At 40.0% G+C, this 15,055-nt stretch overlaps 1 protein-coding gene across 4 annotated transcripts in view; it reads right to left on the reverse strand.

Annotated features, from left to right (window-relative positions):
* CAPSL (calcyphosine like) overlaps window positions 1–15,055 on the reverse strand; it is a 105,809-nt gene that overhangs the window by 35,579 nt on the left and 55,175 nt on the right. For all 4 annotated transcript variants that reach the window (XM_030193034.1, XM_030193033.1, XM_030193032.1 and 1 more), the window contains exon 3: window positions 11,151–11,328. In XM_030193034.1, coding sequence (XP_030048894.1) covers window positions 11,151–11,328 — 178 coding nt within the window. The remainder of the gene's footprint in view (window positions 1–11,150; window positions 11,329–15,055) is intronic.

Below are 15,055 nucleotides of genomic sequence, written 5' to 3' on the forward strand. Positions count from 1 at the left end.
TGCCGACCGTCCCGCGAAGCCTTTTCCGGTTGGTGGGGGCTGCCGCGGACGTCACCCAGTCGTGAGAACAAGCAGCCTGCTTGTCCTCGGAGAAAATAGAGTCAAGATGCGGCGAGAGCATTTGGTGACTGGTAAAAGGACAATAGTCCGAACAAGACAAGGTAATATTTTGGAAACAAAACAAGCTAATTTAAAATCAATTACAGGTAACTAATGCAAATCTATCAATAAAGGGGTAGCCCTATCATACTTGTTTGAATTATAAATCAATTTAGCTGTCACACGCTTCATTCATTGCAATCGATATTGTAATTTAGTAGTAATTTCTGAATGAAAAGAACTGCAATCGACAAGTTGATTGCCTGAACCAGCATTCAAAAATGTTGAAAGCTAAAAAGTGATCTAATTGTACGATGCTGCCCTAACTTGAAAAATATTCTTTTTACAAGATCATTCACATAAGGTTCTAAGGATAAAGTAGTATCAAGGATTACCCCAAGTACCCTAAATTTGTTTTCAACCTTCAGTGATTCTCCAGAATCAAGACAATATTTTCTGGAATATTTGTCAATGAGTTACCATAATGTTTTTGTTTTTTACCTGTTAAGTTTCAAAATTTGATTACGAGTCAATTGTTCAACTAGATTGAAATAATATATCATGGATTTGACTACAATTGTACAAAACAGGCACTAAAATAAAAAAAAATGTCATCCACATAAGATAAAGCATATACTCCCAGTCCTAGAAAAAAAGATCTCAGTGAGCTCGTGTAAATATTAAACAACTGAGGTGAGAGTGGAGACCCCTGTGGTACTCTGCAGACAGAACACCACATAGCAGGTTTTGTATTATGTTTTTGCACACAATAGCTCCTTCCATACAAAAACTCATTAAACCAATTCAAAACCTTTCCTGTTATTCCTAACTCACTTGAGAGGAAATGATCAAAATGGACTACCGTTAAAGACGGGTTATTTTACCACAAGTCGTGCCAGCTTTAGCACAGGGTCCCATTGATAATTTTCCCCCTTAATCTCAATAAAAGTAAGGTGTGGCCAACTTTATTTAAAGCTGCTGGAATATCAAACTCTACTTAAGTGGTTTTTAACCTCAGTTCCCAAAACCACAAGCAAGGATTCGGTGTTGTGTAGAGATCTAACTCCAAATTTGGTCTGATGTAAACAATCAGAAGCATCTAAATACTTGTCCCCTGTTTACTAAGCCGCACTAGCGGCTGCCACGTACTAATGATGACATAACCCATTCACTTGAATGGGCTGTGTCGAAATTGCCGTGCAGCTTAGTAAACTGAAAGGATACTACAATTTCTAAGCTTAGTAAGCCAAGGTATAACTGCTATTGGTCTAAAGCTACTTATAGTGACCAAATCAGCATTTTAAGATTTTGGTATGGGAGTCAAAACTATTAGGCTTATTTTCGAAAGAAGACGCCCATCTTTTGACACAAATCGGAAGATGGGCGTCCTCCCAGGGTCACCCAAATCGGCATAATCAAAAGCCGATTTTGGGCGTTCTCAACTGCTTTCCGTCACGGGGACGACCAAAGTTCCCAGGGGTGTGTCGAAGGCGCAGCAAAGGCGGGACTTGGGAGTGCCTAACACATGGGCATCCTCAACCCATAATAAAAAAAAAGGGTGTCCCTGACGAGCACTTGGATGACTTTACTTGGTCCTTTTTTTGTTATGACCAAGCCTCAAATAGGTGCCCGAACTGACCAGATGACCACCAGAGGGAATCGGGGATGACCTCCCCTTACTCCCCCAGTGGTCACTAACCGCCTCCCACCCTCAAAAAACATCTTTCAAAATATTTTTTTGCCAGCCTCTATGCCAGCCTCAAATGTCATACTCAGGTCCATCGCAGCAGTATGCAGGTCCCTGGAGCAGTTTTAGTGGGTGCAGTGCACTTCAGGCAGGCGGACACAGGCCCATCCCACCCCACCTGTTATACTTGTGGTGGTAAATATGAGCCCTCCAAAACCCACCACAAACCCACTGTACCCACATGTAGGTGCCCCCCTTCACCTGTAAGGGCTATGGTAGTGGTGTATAGTTGTGGGTAGTGGGTTTTGGGGGGGATCAGCACACAAGGTAAGGGAGCTATATACGTGGGAGCAATTTCTGAAGTCCACTGCAGTGCCCTCTAGGGTGCCCGGTTGGTGTCCTGGCATGTCAGGGAGACCAGTGCACTACGAATGCTGGCTCCTCCCACGACCAAAGGGCTTGCATTTGGTCATTTCTGAGATGGGCGTCCTTAGTTTCCATTATCGCCGAAAATCAGAAACGACCAAGTCTAAGGACGACCATCTCTAGGGACGACCTAAATGTCAAGATTTGGGCACCCCTGACCATATTATCGAAATGAAAGATGGACGCCCATCTTGTTTTCATAATACGGGTTTCCCCACCCCTTCGCCGGGACGTCCTGCGAGGACATCCTCAGGGAAACTTGGGCGCCCCTTTCGATTATGCCCCTCATGAATAGGTGCTTGTTACCAAAATACTGTTAACAAAGAAAGTTAGTCAATTCAAAATAGTAAGAAGTATTTTTTTTTGTTACATTTGTACCCCGCGCTTTATTTTTCTCAGTAAAAATGAGGGGCACACATCCAGAGAACAAGAAGACTGTTCCAATTTACTCTTTAAAGATGAAATTTTATTTACTGGGACCTGAGTAAAATTTTCCCAAGTTCTATCAGCCAGTGATTTAGTGATGCTAACTGGCCTGGATCTTGGGACAAAACATCACCAATATCTAGATTGGTGGTGCTAGGTGACTTGAACTTGCATCTTGAAAATGACTCTGATACAAATGTTAATTTTAAAAGTTTTTTTTTTAAATCTTCCTGTGATCTGTCTCTTGTGAACTGTATGTCTACCCATGAAAAGGGTCATTCTTTAGATTCTTTAGCTGTATGTCCTTCCAGTTTGGTTAATACTTTTACTTGGTCACTAATTCCTTGGACTGATCATTTCTTGCTAGATTTTACTATGCCTATTTGTTTTTCTAAACTTATCAGTAAGAAGCAAACCAAATTGGTTTCCACTAGAGGAAAAATTGTTGAGGTCTGAGTTGAGCAATGCTTTACCCTCTCTGGATCTTACTTCATATTTCTTTACCAGTGCTTAATAAAATTGCTCCTTCAGTGAATAAAGAGATTAGGATAGACAGATATTCTCCCTGGTTTTCAGTTGAACTTAAATCACTGAAACAAACTTGTTGACGACTCGAAAGAACTTGCGTGTCTATGTTATCTGGTGATAAATTGTTATGGAAATCAGCTTTTAGGGATTATAATAAGAGGGTAATAGATGCCAGAAAATCTTATTATAAAAATATTGTGGGCGCAGGTGTTGTCAATATCAAGAAATTGTTTCATCTGGTTAATAAATTTAACATTATTACCTGTTTTCTCTAATCCATTATCTTTTTCAGCCATCAGCTCAAGACCTAGCAGATTGTTTATCTAATCAGATCTCCCAAATTTGCCTAGAACTAGGGAGCACATGTACTATTTCATGTAAAAATAAAAGCTTTTCTAGTTTAGTGATCGAACACATTACTTATTGTGATCGCTCTTGAGCTACTTTCCATCCTATGTCTTTTAATGAGGCTAAAAACACTATTATTGAAATGTTCTCACTCACAATGTATATTAGACAGTTGTCCTGTAGCACTGTTTTCTTACACATCTGATGATGTTGTGCAATGGCTGACTTCAGCAATTAATGAATCACTGTCCTCTGGTATCTTATCTGATATGGGTTAAATTATCCTTACTCCCATTCCAAAAGGCACTGGGCTTGATTTAGCACTGCCTTCTAGTTATTGTTCTATTGCCAGAATTCCATTATTTACTAAAATGATTGAATCTCATGTGAGTCAGCAGTCCTCTTCTTATCTGGAGAAATTTTCATGTTTGCACTGTACTCAATTTGGATTTGGACACTCTCATAGTACAGAAACGTTATTGCAATTGTTGACGTCATATGTGAAAGAGCAGTTATGTTTTGGAAGGCAAATGTTGCTGCTTCAATTCGATATGTCTGCAGCTTCTGATGCTATAAATCACACCTTGCTATTTGAGCGTTTGGAAGAGATAGGACTTTCTGGTACTGTTTTAAATTAGTTTTGTGATTTTTTAACTAAGCAAAGCTATCAAGTTTGGTTTAACGGATCATTTTCTAGCCTTTGGTTACTTGGTTGTGCTATCCCTCAGGGTTCCTCCCTATCTCCTATACATTTTAATTTTTTCATGTCGTCTCTTAGTAAAATAGACCTGCAGGTGGAGGAATTATTAATTCTTTCTTATGCAGATGATATTTTTCTTTTGTTACCAGTACCAATAAACATTACTGATTTGTCTAACAATGTTCTGTCTGGAATGATTAAAATACAAAATTGGGCTATAACTAATAAGTTAAAACTAAATCCTGATAAACCCAAAGTTTTATGATTTTAAAAATCCTGGACTAGCAGTACCATCATCTTTAATGTTACCTAACAATAAAGTCCAGCTCTTGTAGCAATCTGTGTTTTATCAGGGTGGCTAAGAAGTAAAGCAGGAAATTAATTCCAAAGATTAATACCTAAAGATGAAAATCTTTGGAATTCGTTTCCTACTTTACTTCTTAGCCACCCTGACAAAACACAGATTGCTACAAAAAGCTGGACGAAGAATAAGCCTGTCAAGCAGGCGAGAGGACATCCCAAATACAGGAAATAAGAACACTAGTCAGTAAAGCAGATGTCATTGGAAATCTTTGGAATTCATTTCCTACTTTACTAAGACTTGAGCAGCGCTACTGGAAATTCAGAAAAAATATTAAAACACTTCTTTTGGTTGATATATTTCTTTATTATTATGTTTTTTGTTTAACTTTGGTTTTTATGAGTATTTCATAAATGTTGAAATCCTGTAAGATCTTATTTGTAAATGTTATTTTACACCACATTGAACCCATATCAGGACTATAGTGGTCTATAAAGCATTGTATTGGTATCTGACCATATTACAAAGCTCCATACCAAATCAAAGATTAAACTAAAATTATCCCAGGATAGAAAAGCAATAAAATAACATACATGTCCATGTTCATGAGTTGGTACAAATTTCCAACAGTAGAATATAATTCTAAAAACTGCAACCAGAGAGTCCTCACCCTTTTTTCTCAAAGTAGGAGAAAACCTTTCAAAATGGTTCTTGGGACTCACCAGAAAGAATCATAGTGCTACTTAGGGGTTATATTTTTCCCACCGGAGGACTTCTCCTTCTCACTGAAGTTGCTGAGGAACCTTCTTGCCTTTTGAATTACTAGACTGGTTTTCAGCCTCAAAGAAACCCTTCTCCCATATCTAGACCCCCAACTAATCACTATGGCAAACTTCCAAACCACCTGACACAACTGCCTGTCCCTAGGTGGCAACCATCAATTGAAGAGAAACTCCTTTCTCTTTTTCCCAGGTCTGCAACCCCTCCTCATTAAGTTAACCATAGCCAGGCTTTACAATGTTGTTGAAAGGCTAGTAATTCAATTAAGGTAACAGGTGTTTTCTGTGGACAGCAGGATTGATCAGACACATAAATGGGCGATACCATCCAATGACACCAAGGTCAGAATTAAGTACATGCTTCTGAGATTGAATGGTCCTTCCTGCATGCAATTGTCCCCTCGGCCATCTCAGTTAGTTCCACAGCTCAAGAAAAAATAGTGAACTTTCTGGAATCCAATGGTTTGCATGATCTGAGGCAACATGGTTTGTAATCTTGTTGTTTGTATCTCTACATAGATTTTTAGCACTTTATTGTATTCCTAAATTTCACATATTTTACCGTTTTGTATGTATAATATGTATGGCCATTATAAGACTACTGTTTCTATGAGCTTTTCTGCATCCATCATGTATATTTTATTTAAATATATTTTATCTGTATACTTTATTTGTTATTTTAAATTTTATACATTTTTGGTTCATTATATACATGGGCTGTGATTACACACACTCATTATATAAATGGGTTGCGATTACATATATGCACTTTAAATGTATACTTCTGATATAAAACTTTATTTTAAAGCCACTATTATATATGATATATGTCTTTATGTTTTTATTATGTTTTTATCATATATGTTATATTTTTGTTTTAGACCCCTGAAGAAGGCCTTTTCGGCCGAAACACGGACCGTGTTGGGTCGTAATAAATTATTCTGGTTTCCAACATTTGTGGCTTCAGTCTGGTCCTTCTGGATAGCTTCCACTTGTTTTGTTGTTTTCTTGACCAAAAGAAGATCATGTCTAACCAATCTGATTTCTTTGACTGGGTGACCAGAGAACTAGATCAAGGGTGTGTGTTGGATGTTGTCTACTTAAATTTCAGCAAAGCCTATGATATTGTTTCTCAGAGGAGGCTTATGAACAAACTGGGTGGCCTTAGGATGAGTCCTACAGGCCACCCAGTGAAAGGTGGTGGTGAAATGGATCAGGAATTGGTTGGACAGAAGAAAGAAAAGTGAGTAGTGGAGTATCTCAGGGATCTGTCCTAGGACCGATTCTTTTTAATGTCTTTGTCAGCAATATTGCAAAGGCTTAGAAGGAAAAGTTTGCCTTCTTTCAGATGTTACAAACATTTTCAAGCATGAACACCATAGAGGGAATAGACAACATGAGAAGTGTTCTATAAAAACCAGAAGCATGGATTAATGGCTTTGCAATGGAAGGGAAAAAGCTGATGTGCATAGACCAGGAGAGAATAATAGTGTCTGATGATTTTAAGGTGGCAAAACAATGTGACAAGGCGGTGGCCGAAGCCAGAAGGATGTTAGATTGCATAGATGGAGGCATGACCAGCATATGGTGATAATAATACTTCTGTATAAGTAGCTGGGGAGGCCCCACTTGGAGTACTGTATTCAATTTTGGAAACTGCACCTTGCTAAGGACATAACAAGACTTGAAGTGCTTCAGAGGAAGTTGACCAAAATGGTATAGGGACTATCCACCCCTTCCTCCGGCTCCAGAGTTCCATTTCCTTTTTTGTGTAAAAATTAAGCCAGAAGGATGCTTGGGTGCGTAAGGGACATAAATACATAAGTATTGCCATACTGGGTCAGACCAAAGGCCCATCAAGCCCAGAACCCTGTTTCCAACAGTGGCCAATCCAGGTCACAAATACCTGGCAAGATCCCCAAAAAAGTACAAACAAATCTTTTTTCAGAGAAGAAGAAGCAACAGAACCAGCAGACATGAATTAAGGTTGCAAGATAGTAGATTTAGGAGTAACATCTGGAAATACATTCGAGAGGGTGGTGGATGCCTGAAACCCTCCCAGGGGAAATGGTGGGGACAAAAACAATGAAGAAATTTAAAAATGCATGGGATAAAAACACAGAGAATCCTTATATAAAGAGGATGGAAAAAAGGATAATATCATGCTTGACAAAGGGCACAGAGGGATGTAAACTGCACAAAGCAGCAGGGGCAACTTTGCTCGGCACACTGGATGGACTATACAGGTCTTCATCTGATGTCATTTACTATGTTACTCTGTTACTATGTACACAATGTTTTGAGTGTAAAGCTTACACTCAAAATCACTTACAGGAAGGGCATCAGGCTTGATGACAGTGGGGAAGAAGGTACCCACCTAAAGAATATCAGCAGGGAGAATCAAGAGTAAGAATACCAAGGAGAACTTCAGAACAAAAGACTTTGAATTCCACAGTATATATATTGATTGTCTTTTCTATTGCTTTGCATGACTTTGAAGGACTGTATATGCTTTTGTTTGTGGGCATCAACAAATAAAAAAGTGTTTTATTTAAATATATTATTGGTATCTACATGCCTTTTTTTCACTTTTATCTCTGAATTTTCCTCCAGTTTAGGCTTTGATCTTAGCCTCCCCTTATCCACCAGAACCCTTTTTTCACAGTGTTAGGTATACTGAGTTGTTCTTTTCCATTTTTCTTCCTAAATAAAGCACCATTCACTTCTAGAGGACCTTTAGGGCCACTACATGTAAGCTTGAATACTGCATGAGTACTGACTCCTCCTCAGCACCTTGTTTGGCACTGGATCACCCTGACTGAAAAAGTCAAACGCCTTCTCCCCTGAAGAAGACCACAGCTGACCACAACCTGGTCTGATGAAAGGAAGAGAGCTCTCAAAAGTTAAGTCAGTCAGAAATATATTTAGTCCAATAAAAAAGGTAAATAAGACCAAGAATATTATAATGCCTCTGTATTGCCACATGGTGCGAATGCACCTTGAGTACTGCATTCAATTCTGGTCATCCTCTCTCAAAAAAGATACAGCGTAATTAGAAAAGTTTCAAAGAAGAGCGACCAAAATGATAAAGGGGATGGAACTCCTTTCATATGAGGAAAGGCTAAAGAGGTTAGGACTCTTCAGTTTAGAAAAGAGATGGCAGAGTGGACATATGATTGAGGTCTACAAAATCCTGAGTGGCGTAGAACGGGTAAACGTGAATCGATTTTTCACTCTTTCAAAAATACAAAAACCAGGGAACACTCAATGAAATTACATGGAAATACTTTTAAAACAGGAGGAAATATTTTTTCACTCAAAGAATAGTTAAGCTCAATCCCGGAGGTTGTGGTAATAGTGGTTAGCATATCTAGGTTTAAAAAAAGGTTTGGACAAATTCCTGGAGGAAACCTCCACAGTCTGCTATTGAGATGGACATGGGGAAGCCACTGCTTGCACCAGAATGGTAGCATGGAATGTTGCTATTAATTGGGTTTCTGAAAGGTACTTGTGACCTAGATTGGCAACTGTTGGAAGCAGGATACTGGGCTAGATTGGCCATTGGTCTGACCCAGTATGACTATTGTTATGTATCACCTACACCTTGCTTATTGACCTTTATTTCTATGTATCCAAGTAGACTGATGCAGCAGTCACACTATTATTTTCAAATAGAAACTATTGTAACCAGCATATGGCCAGTAAAGAACAGATAAACATATCTAATAAAGCTGAATCAGCCAGTCAGTTCAGATCACTCCAGATCTGAGATCCTCTCTGTGTAAAAGATATGTACTAATCACACCTGAATTCAAGCCATTGATCAATAACCCCATTAAAGACTTCTGCAAAATATGCAATATAACCCCCATATATTTCAAATAGCAAATATATGAAAAACACTCAGAAAAATCAAGGAAAAACTTCCTATCTTCATTATAAAACAATAGTAGGATAGTCACAGATAGAGTAGCATGGACACTTTATCAGTGCACCGAGTATTTTGTAAATTACAACAGCTTCCAAATCTTAAAAAAGAAGATATCATGAAAGAAAAAAGTAGAAATACTATGCATTGCCTCATTTGCACAGAAAGATATTGACTAATGCCATGAAGATGCATACATCCTCACTTCACCTCTCCTAACCCTCCAAAGTCCTGCAGTTGCATGTTATTAACAAGGCAAGACCAGCATGGGTGCTTGAACCAGGATCAGGCCAGGAAGGGAGCCCTAGCTTTAAGACCAGCTACTGACCTGGAATAAGACAAGTCCATAGAGAAGATTGCTTTTTGTCTGGATAATAGCTGCACAATAGGGTTTCTGGCAATGTTAATGAACGAAATATTCTGTGAACCCTGCTGCCTTTCCCAGGACACACTGCAAGGCCTCACAGATTAAATGGAACTCAGTTTAAAAGCAGTGAAGAGCTTTCTGTTTCTCAACTACAACATCCTGAACAATCATTTTACAAACTGAAATGCTTAAATTATAAACAGGGGAAAACAAGGCACTGGGACGTCTGTCTGGCAGCATTCTTAAATGTCGACTACACAAAGACTCCAGTATTTTTTCTTTATCACAAAAACATTTTATTGTATTGCAATGCCCACTAACCTCACTAGCACTGCTGCCTACTATTAAAACCTCACACATTCACTCCTCCGCTCACCTTGCACACCTGTATTTAATTTAAATACAAAACAGTTGATTTTACATTTTAAACTGCATACTTATACTGTTTCGTATTGTGCATATGTTTTGCCATGCTTATACATTATATCATACTCAAATAATCAAAACTCAGTTCTGCCAGCAAAATGGTCCTTTTCCTACAAACGCCACGCCTTCCGCATGGACGCAGTGAAAATGTTTCCACATAAATGCTGGATGACTGTTCTTCATGGACAAACTCTGTATATCCGTTAAACCTCCGTTGGCTGTTCAAATACACCACCTCCAGTCATTAGTATGCATCACAATACAGGTGCTGTGTGCTCAGTGACTAACTCAACAGTCCACCATATCTGTTTCATGTTATGCCGGCTCCTCTACCGTACCACATTCTTAAATGGCCACAAAGACGTCCTTGCAGAACAGAGGAGTAGCCTAGGGGTTAGTGCAATGGACTGTAAACCAAGGGACACAGGCTCAAACCCCACTGTAACTTTTTTTCTTTTTTGCAAATCTGATCTCTCCAGGAACAGAAGGCCTACTGTACCTGAATATACACCACTTCAATAGCTTTCAGGCTTGCAGGTGTCTTATAACTTTCAGTACAGTAAATATTTTTCTGTTCCTGGAAGGAGTCCCAGAAAAAAAAATTAATAGAGTTCTAGTGGGAGTTGAATTGTGTCCCTTGGTTTACAGTTCACTATTCTTACCACTAAGTTACTCCTCTGACCTACTTACTACTTTGTTCAGAATGGCCATAATACCTGCAGCTGACAGAGTCTGGTTTTCCTTTCCAATTTCACTTTTAGGGGAGAGGGAAGGGGAAAGCAACCACTGGGGGATTAAGGAAGGGTCATGACTTAATCCCTCCAGTGGTCAGCTGCTTAATAAGAGCACCTTTTTATAACTTGGACCTGACTAAAACAGGTCTAGATAAAAACATCCTTCTTTTTAGACATGGATGTTTTTTCCCGTTCAAAAATCACTGTTCAACGTCCTACTTTTGGTCTTTCCCTAATCCTGCCCAAAACATGCTCCCTTGCTAGCTGGGCAAACTGCAGTGTGAGATGTCCAAATTCTGACTTTCCAAAATCATGATTTGGATATGTTTAGCAGATGGACTTATTTTTAGGCATTTTGAGGCGACCATCTGCTTTGAACATGAGCGCCTTAGTTTACTTACTCGTAAAGTTACCAGAAATTCATCAAAGTCTATTGTCCCATTTCCATTCTTATCAAATTGAGAAAAAAGGGCTTCTGCTTCTTCTTTCCCAATCACCAATCCGTAATCGTGCAGACCTTTCAGAAACTCTTTGAAGTCTAGATTTTTGCTGCCATCATCATCCATAATCCGAAATGCTCTGCAAGTAAAGTGTGTAAATTAGAACAATGGAAAAACTAACAGATAAAGTAAAATGAAATACTATACCAGTGAGCAGTAGAGTCTGCAGGTGTGACTATGAAAATAAAGTCTAATTAAAGATCCAGGCCACATCTGGATACTTGGACTGTAAATCACTGTTGCTCAACTGTAACAGATTTTTCCACAGACCACAGGATTCAGTGCACACACAAGTGGATAACATCTTCGCATGTTACCGGGAAAACTCAGATTTTCTAAAGCTCTGAACTGAGTGTAAAGTTCTAAGAATGCATGGCCCTTCCTGCACACAGCAGTCTCCTCAACTCCTCTGTTAGTTTCAAAGTTCAAGAATACATTTTACTCTCATCGAAAAAGGAGGGATTATGTGTCTGATCAATCCTGCTGATTACGGAAAAAGCTAAGTTAATTACCTGTAGCAGGTGTTCTCCTAGGACAGCAAGCATATATTCTCACATATGGGTGATGTCATCCACGGAGCCTGTTGTGGACACTGCCAATTGCACTGTCACTTTACATCTTCGAGGCAGTGACCCCAACTTGCATGCATAGGTGTCTTCCCGACCACTCTTGAGCACAGGACCAGCAGTACAGTAATAAAGCTAAGAAGACAACTCCAAGAGGAGGCGAGAAGGAAGTGAGAATATATGCCTGCTGTCCTCTGGGAACACCTGCTACAAGTAAGTAACTCAGATTTCTTCAAGGACAAGCAGACATAATATTTATTAGGATTTATTTACCGCCTTTGTGAAGGTATTCACTCAAGGCAGTGTACAGTAATGTTCTCATGTATGGGACTCACTAGCTACTAGGCTCACAACATAGATAAATTTTGTAACTTAGTTGATAGTGAGCCTGATGGGAAAAAAGGGCCAGATGGTGGAGTTGACTTTTAAGTAGTAAAATAAATCTTTAGGACTACTTGTCCAAACTGGCTATCCCACCTAGAATGCTGGTCCAGACAACAGTGAGCAGTGAAGATGTGGATAGAAGACCATATAGAAACATAAAATATGACAGCAGATAAAGGCCAAACGGCCCATCCAGTCGGCCCATCCTCCGTAACCATTAACTCTTTCTTTTCCTAAGGGATCCCACGTGCTTGTCCCACGTTTTCTTAAATTTTGACACAGTCCTTGTCTCCACGACCTCCACCAGGAGGCCATTCCACATTTCCACCATCCTTTCCGTGAACGAATACTTTTCGTAAATTCCTCCTAAACCAATTTCCTTCTAATTTCATTGTATGCTCCCTCACTCCAGTCTTCCTTTATTTGAAAAAGGCTCACCTCTTCTACATTAACACCCCTGAGATATTTAAATGTCTCTATCATATCTACTCTCTCCCTCCTCTCTTCCAGCGTATACATGTTGAGGTTCATAAGCCTGTCCCTATATGTTTTATGTCCAAGACCAATTACCAATTTTATAGTCGCCCTCTGGACTGACTCCATCCTGCTTATATCCTTCTGCAAGTGCAGTCTCCAGAATTGCACACAGTACTCTAAATGGGGCCTCACCAGAGACTTATACAAGGGTACTATCACATCTTTGTTCCTGCTGGTCATCCCTCTCCTTACGCACCCAAGCATCCTTCTGGCTATGACTATCGCTTTTTCTACCTGATTGGAAACTTTAAGGTAATCAGACACAATCACCCCCTAGTCCCGCTCTTCCTTTGTACACAGAAGCACTCCACCCCCTATATTGTACAGCTTCCTCAGATTCTTGTGACCCACGTGCATATCCCTGCATTTTTTAGTATTAAATCCTAGTTGCCAAATATTAGACTATTTCTCAAGCTTCGCTAGGTCCTTCCTCATGTCATCCACACCTTCCAGGGTGTCCACCCTGTTGCAGAGTTTAGTATCATTCGCAAAGAGATGAACATTACCAGACAGCCCTTCCACAATATCACTCAGAAAGATGTTAAAAAGAGCTGGCCCTAGGACCGATCCCTGCGGTACTCCACTGACAAAATCCCTATCTTCAGAGCAAGCTCCATTTACCATTACCCTCTATCTGCTTCCATTCAACCAGTTTTTAACCCAGTTACTCTAGGTCCCATACCAAGGGTACTCAGTTTATTTATGAGTCACCTGTGTAGAACCATGTCAAAGGCTTTGCTGAAATCTAAGTACACTACATCTAGCGCCCCTCCCATGTTCAACTGTTTGGTCATCCAGTCAAAGAAATCAATCAGATTCATCTGAAATGACCTGCCTCTAGTGAAGTCATGCTGCCTCAGGTCCTGCATTCCATTCAATTTGAGAAACCTCGCAATCCTCCGCTTCAAAAGCATTTCCATTCATTTACTCACCACTGAGGTCAGACTGACAGGTCTCCTCCTTACTTCCACTCTTGTGCAAAGGGACCCACTCTTGTGCAAAGGGACCACATCCGCCCTTCTCCAGTCCTCTGGGACTAGTCCAGACTGTAAGGAAGCATTGAAGAGTTCCATCAGCGCAGCCTTCGGAACTTCTCCGAGTTCCTTGAGCACCCTTGCATGTGTCCCATCAGGTCCCATCGCTTCGTCTACTTTTATTTTAGCTAGCTCCTCACAAACACATTACTCTGAGAATGGGTCTTGGTCTACTATACATCCATCCCCATTTGCATTTGTTTTCTACAGTCCTACCCCCCCCCCCCCAGCCTTTCATCCATGAATACAGAAGAGAAATAGTTGTTGAGCAGTTCAACTTTATCCTTATCAATTTCCACATATTCCTCCCCCTCAGCTTTGAGCCTCACAATGGTAGTATGGCACTTCCTCCTGTTGCTTACATATCTGAAAAACGTCTTATCACCCAATTTTACCGTATTAGCTTATCTTTCCTTCCATTTGCCTCTTAGCTTTCCTGACAGCTTCTCCAGCTTCTCTTGAGGTTAGATCCTTTTCCAACCCTAATAACGCAGAATTAGGGATCCTTTCTCCATTCAGACTCTCATTATCTAGCCCTGAAGGCTTGGTTCCTGACAACATAGATGTGCATTCCTTAAACCTTCCTTTACGAATCTCTAGGACACACCTAATCTCTAGGGAACCTTCTACACAAAAATGTTACCGTTTCAAGTGGAAAAGCTTTTCTCTCTGGTGTGCGATCAGAACACTTGGTCCTGTCACATGCTATCTTCCTACCCTTATGAAGTACCCCTTCCATCTTTCAGAGTCTGGCCTCAAAACTAACTCAAAGTGCATTTGAGTGCCATTAGTGTGTTTCACTTCAAAGTTGATAATAAACCATTTTCTGTTCATCCTTTCATAGTAAGATTCTTCAAAGGTTTATTTCATACCAAACCTATCAAACAACCGCCTGTGGAACCAAGCCATCAGGGCTAGAGAGCAAGGGTATGGATGGAGAAAGGATCTCTAATTCTGCATTATTAGGGTTGGAAAAGGTTCTAACCTCAGTGGTTCTCTGGACAATAAGTCTAGGAGAAGGAACCAGATTTGACGAGGCCAATGAGGGAGCAATTAGAATCATGATTCCTTGGTCTCGACATAGTTTGAGAAGAGTTTTCTCTATGAGAGGCAACAGGTTAAGGCGTATAGAAAGTCTGCTGTCCAGTGGAGCAAGAAGGTATCCGGGGCTTTACAGATGGGTATATATATCCTGGAACAAAAGCAGGGAATCTTGTAGTTCTGAGGAGAAGCGAAGAGGTTTACTGCTGGGCTCCCCTACTGCTAGAATATTCGATGAGCTACA

The sequence above is a fragment of the Microcaecilia unicolor genome, chromosome 2, assembly GCF_901765095.1.
Source record: "Microcaecilia unicolor chromosome 2, aMicUni1.1, whole genome shotgun sequence".
NCBI classification, from domain to species: Eukaryota; Metazoa; Chordata; class Amphibia; order Gymnophiona; family Siphonopidae; genus Microcaecilia; species Microcaecilia unicolor.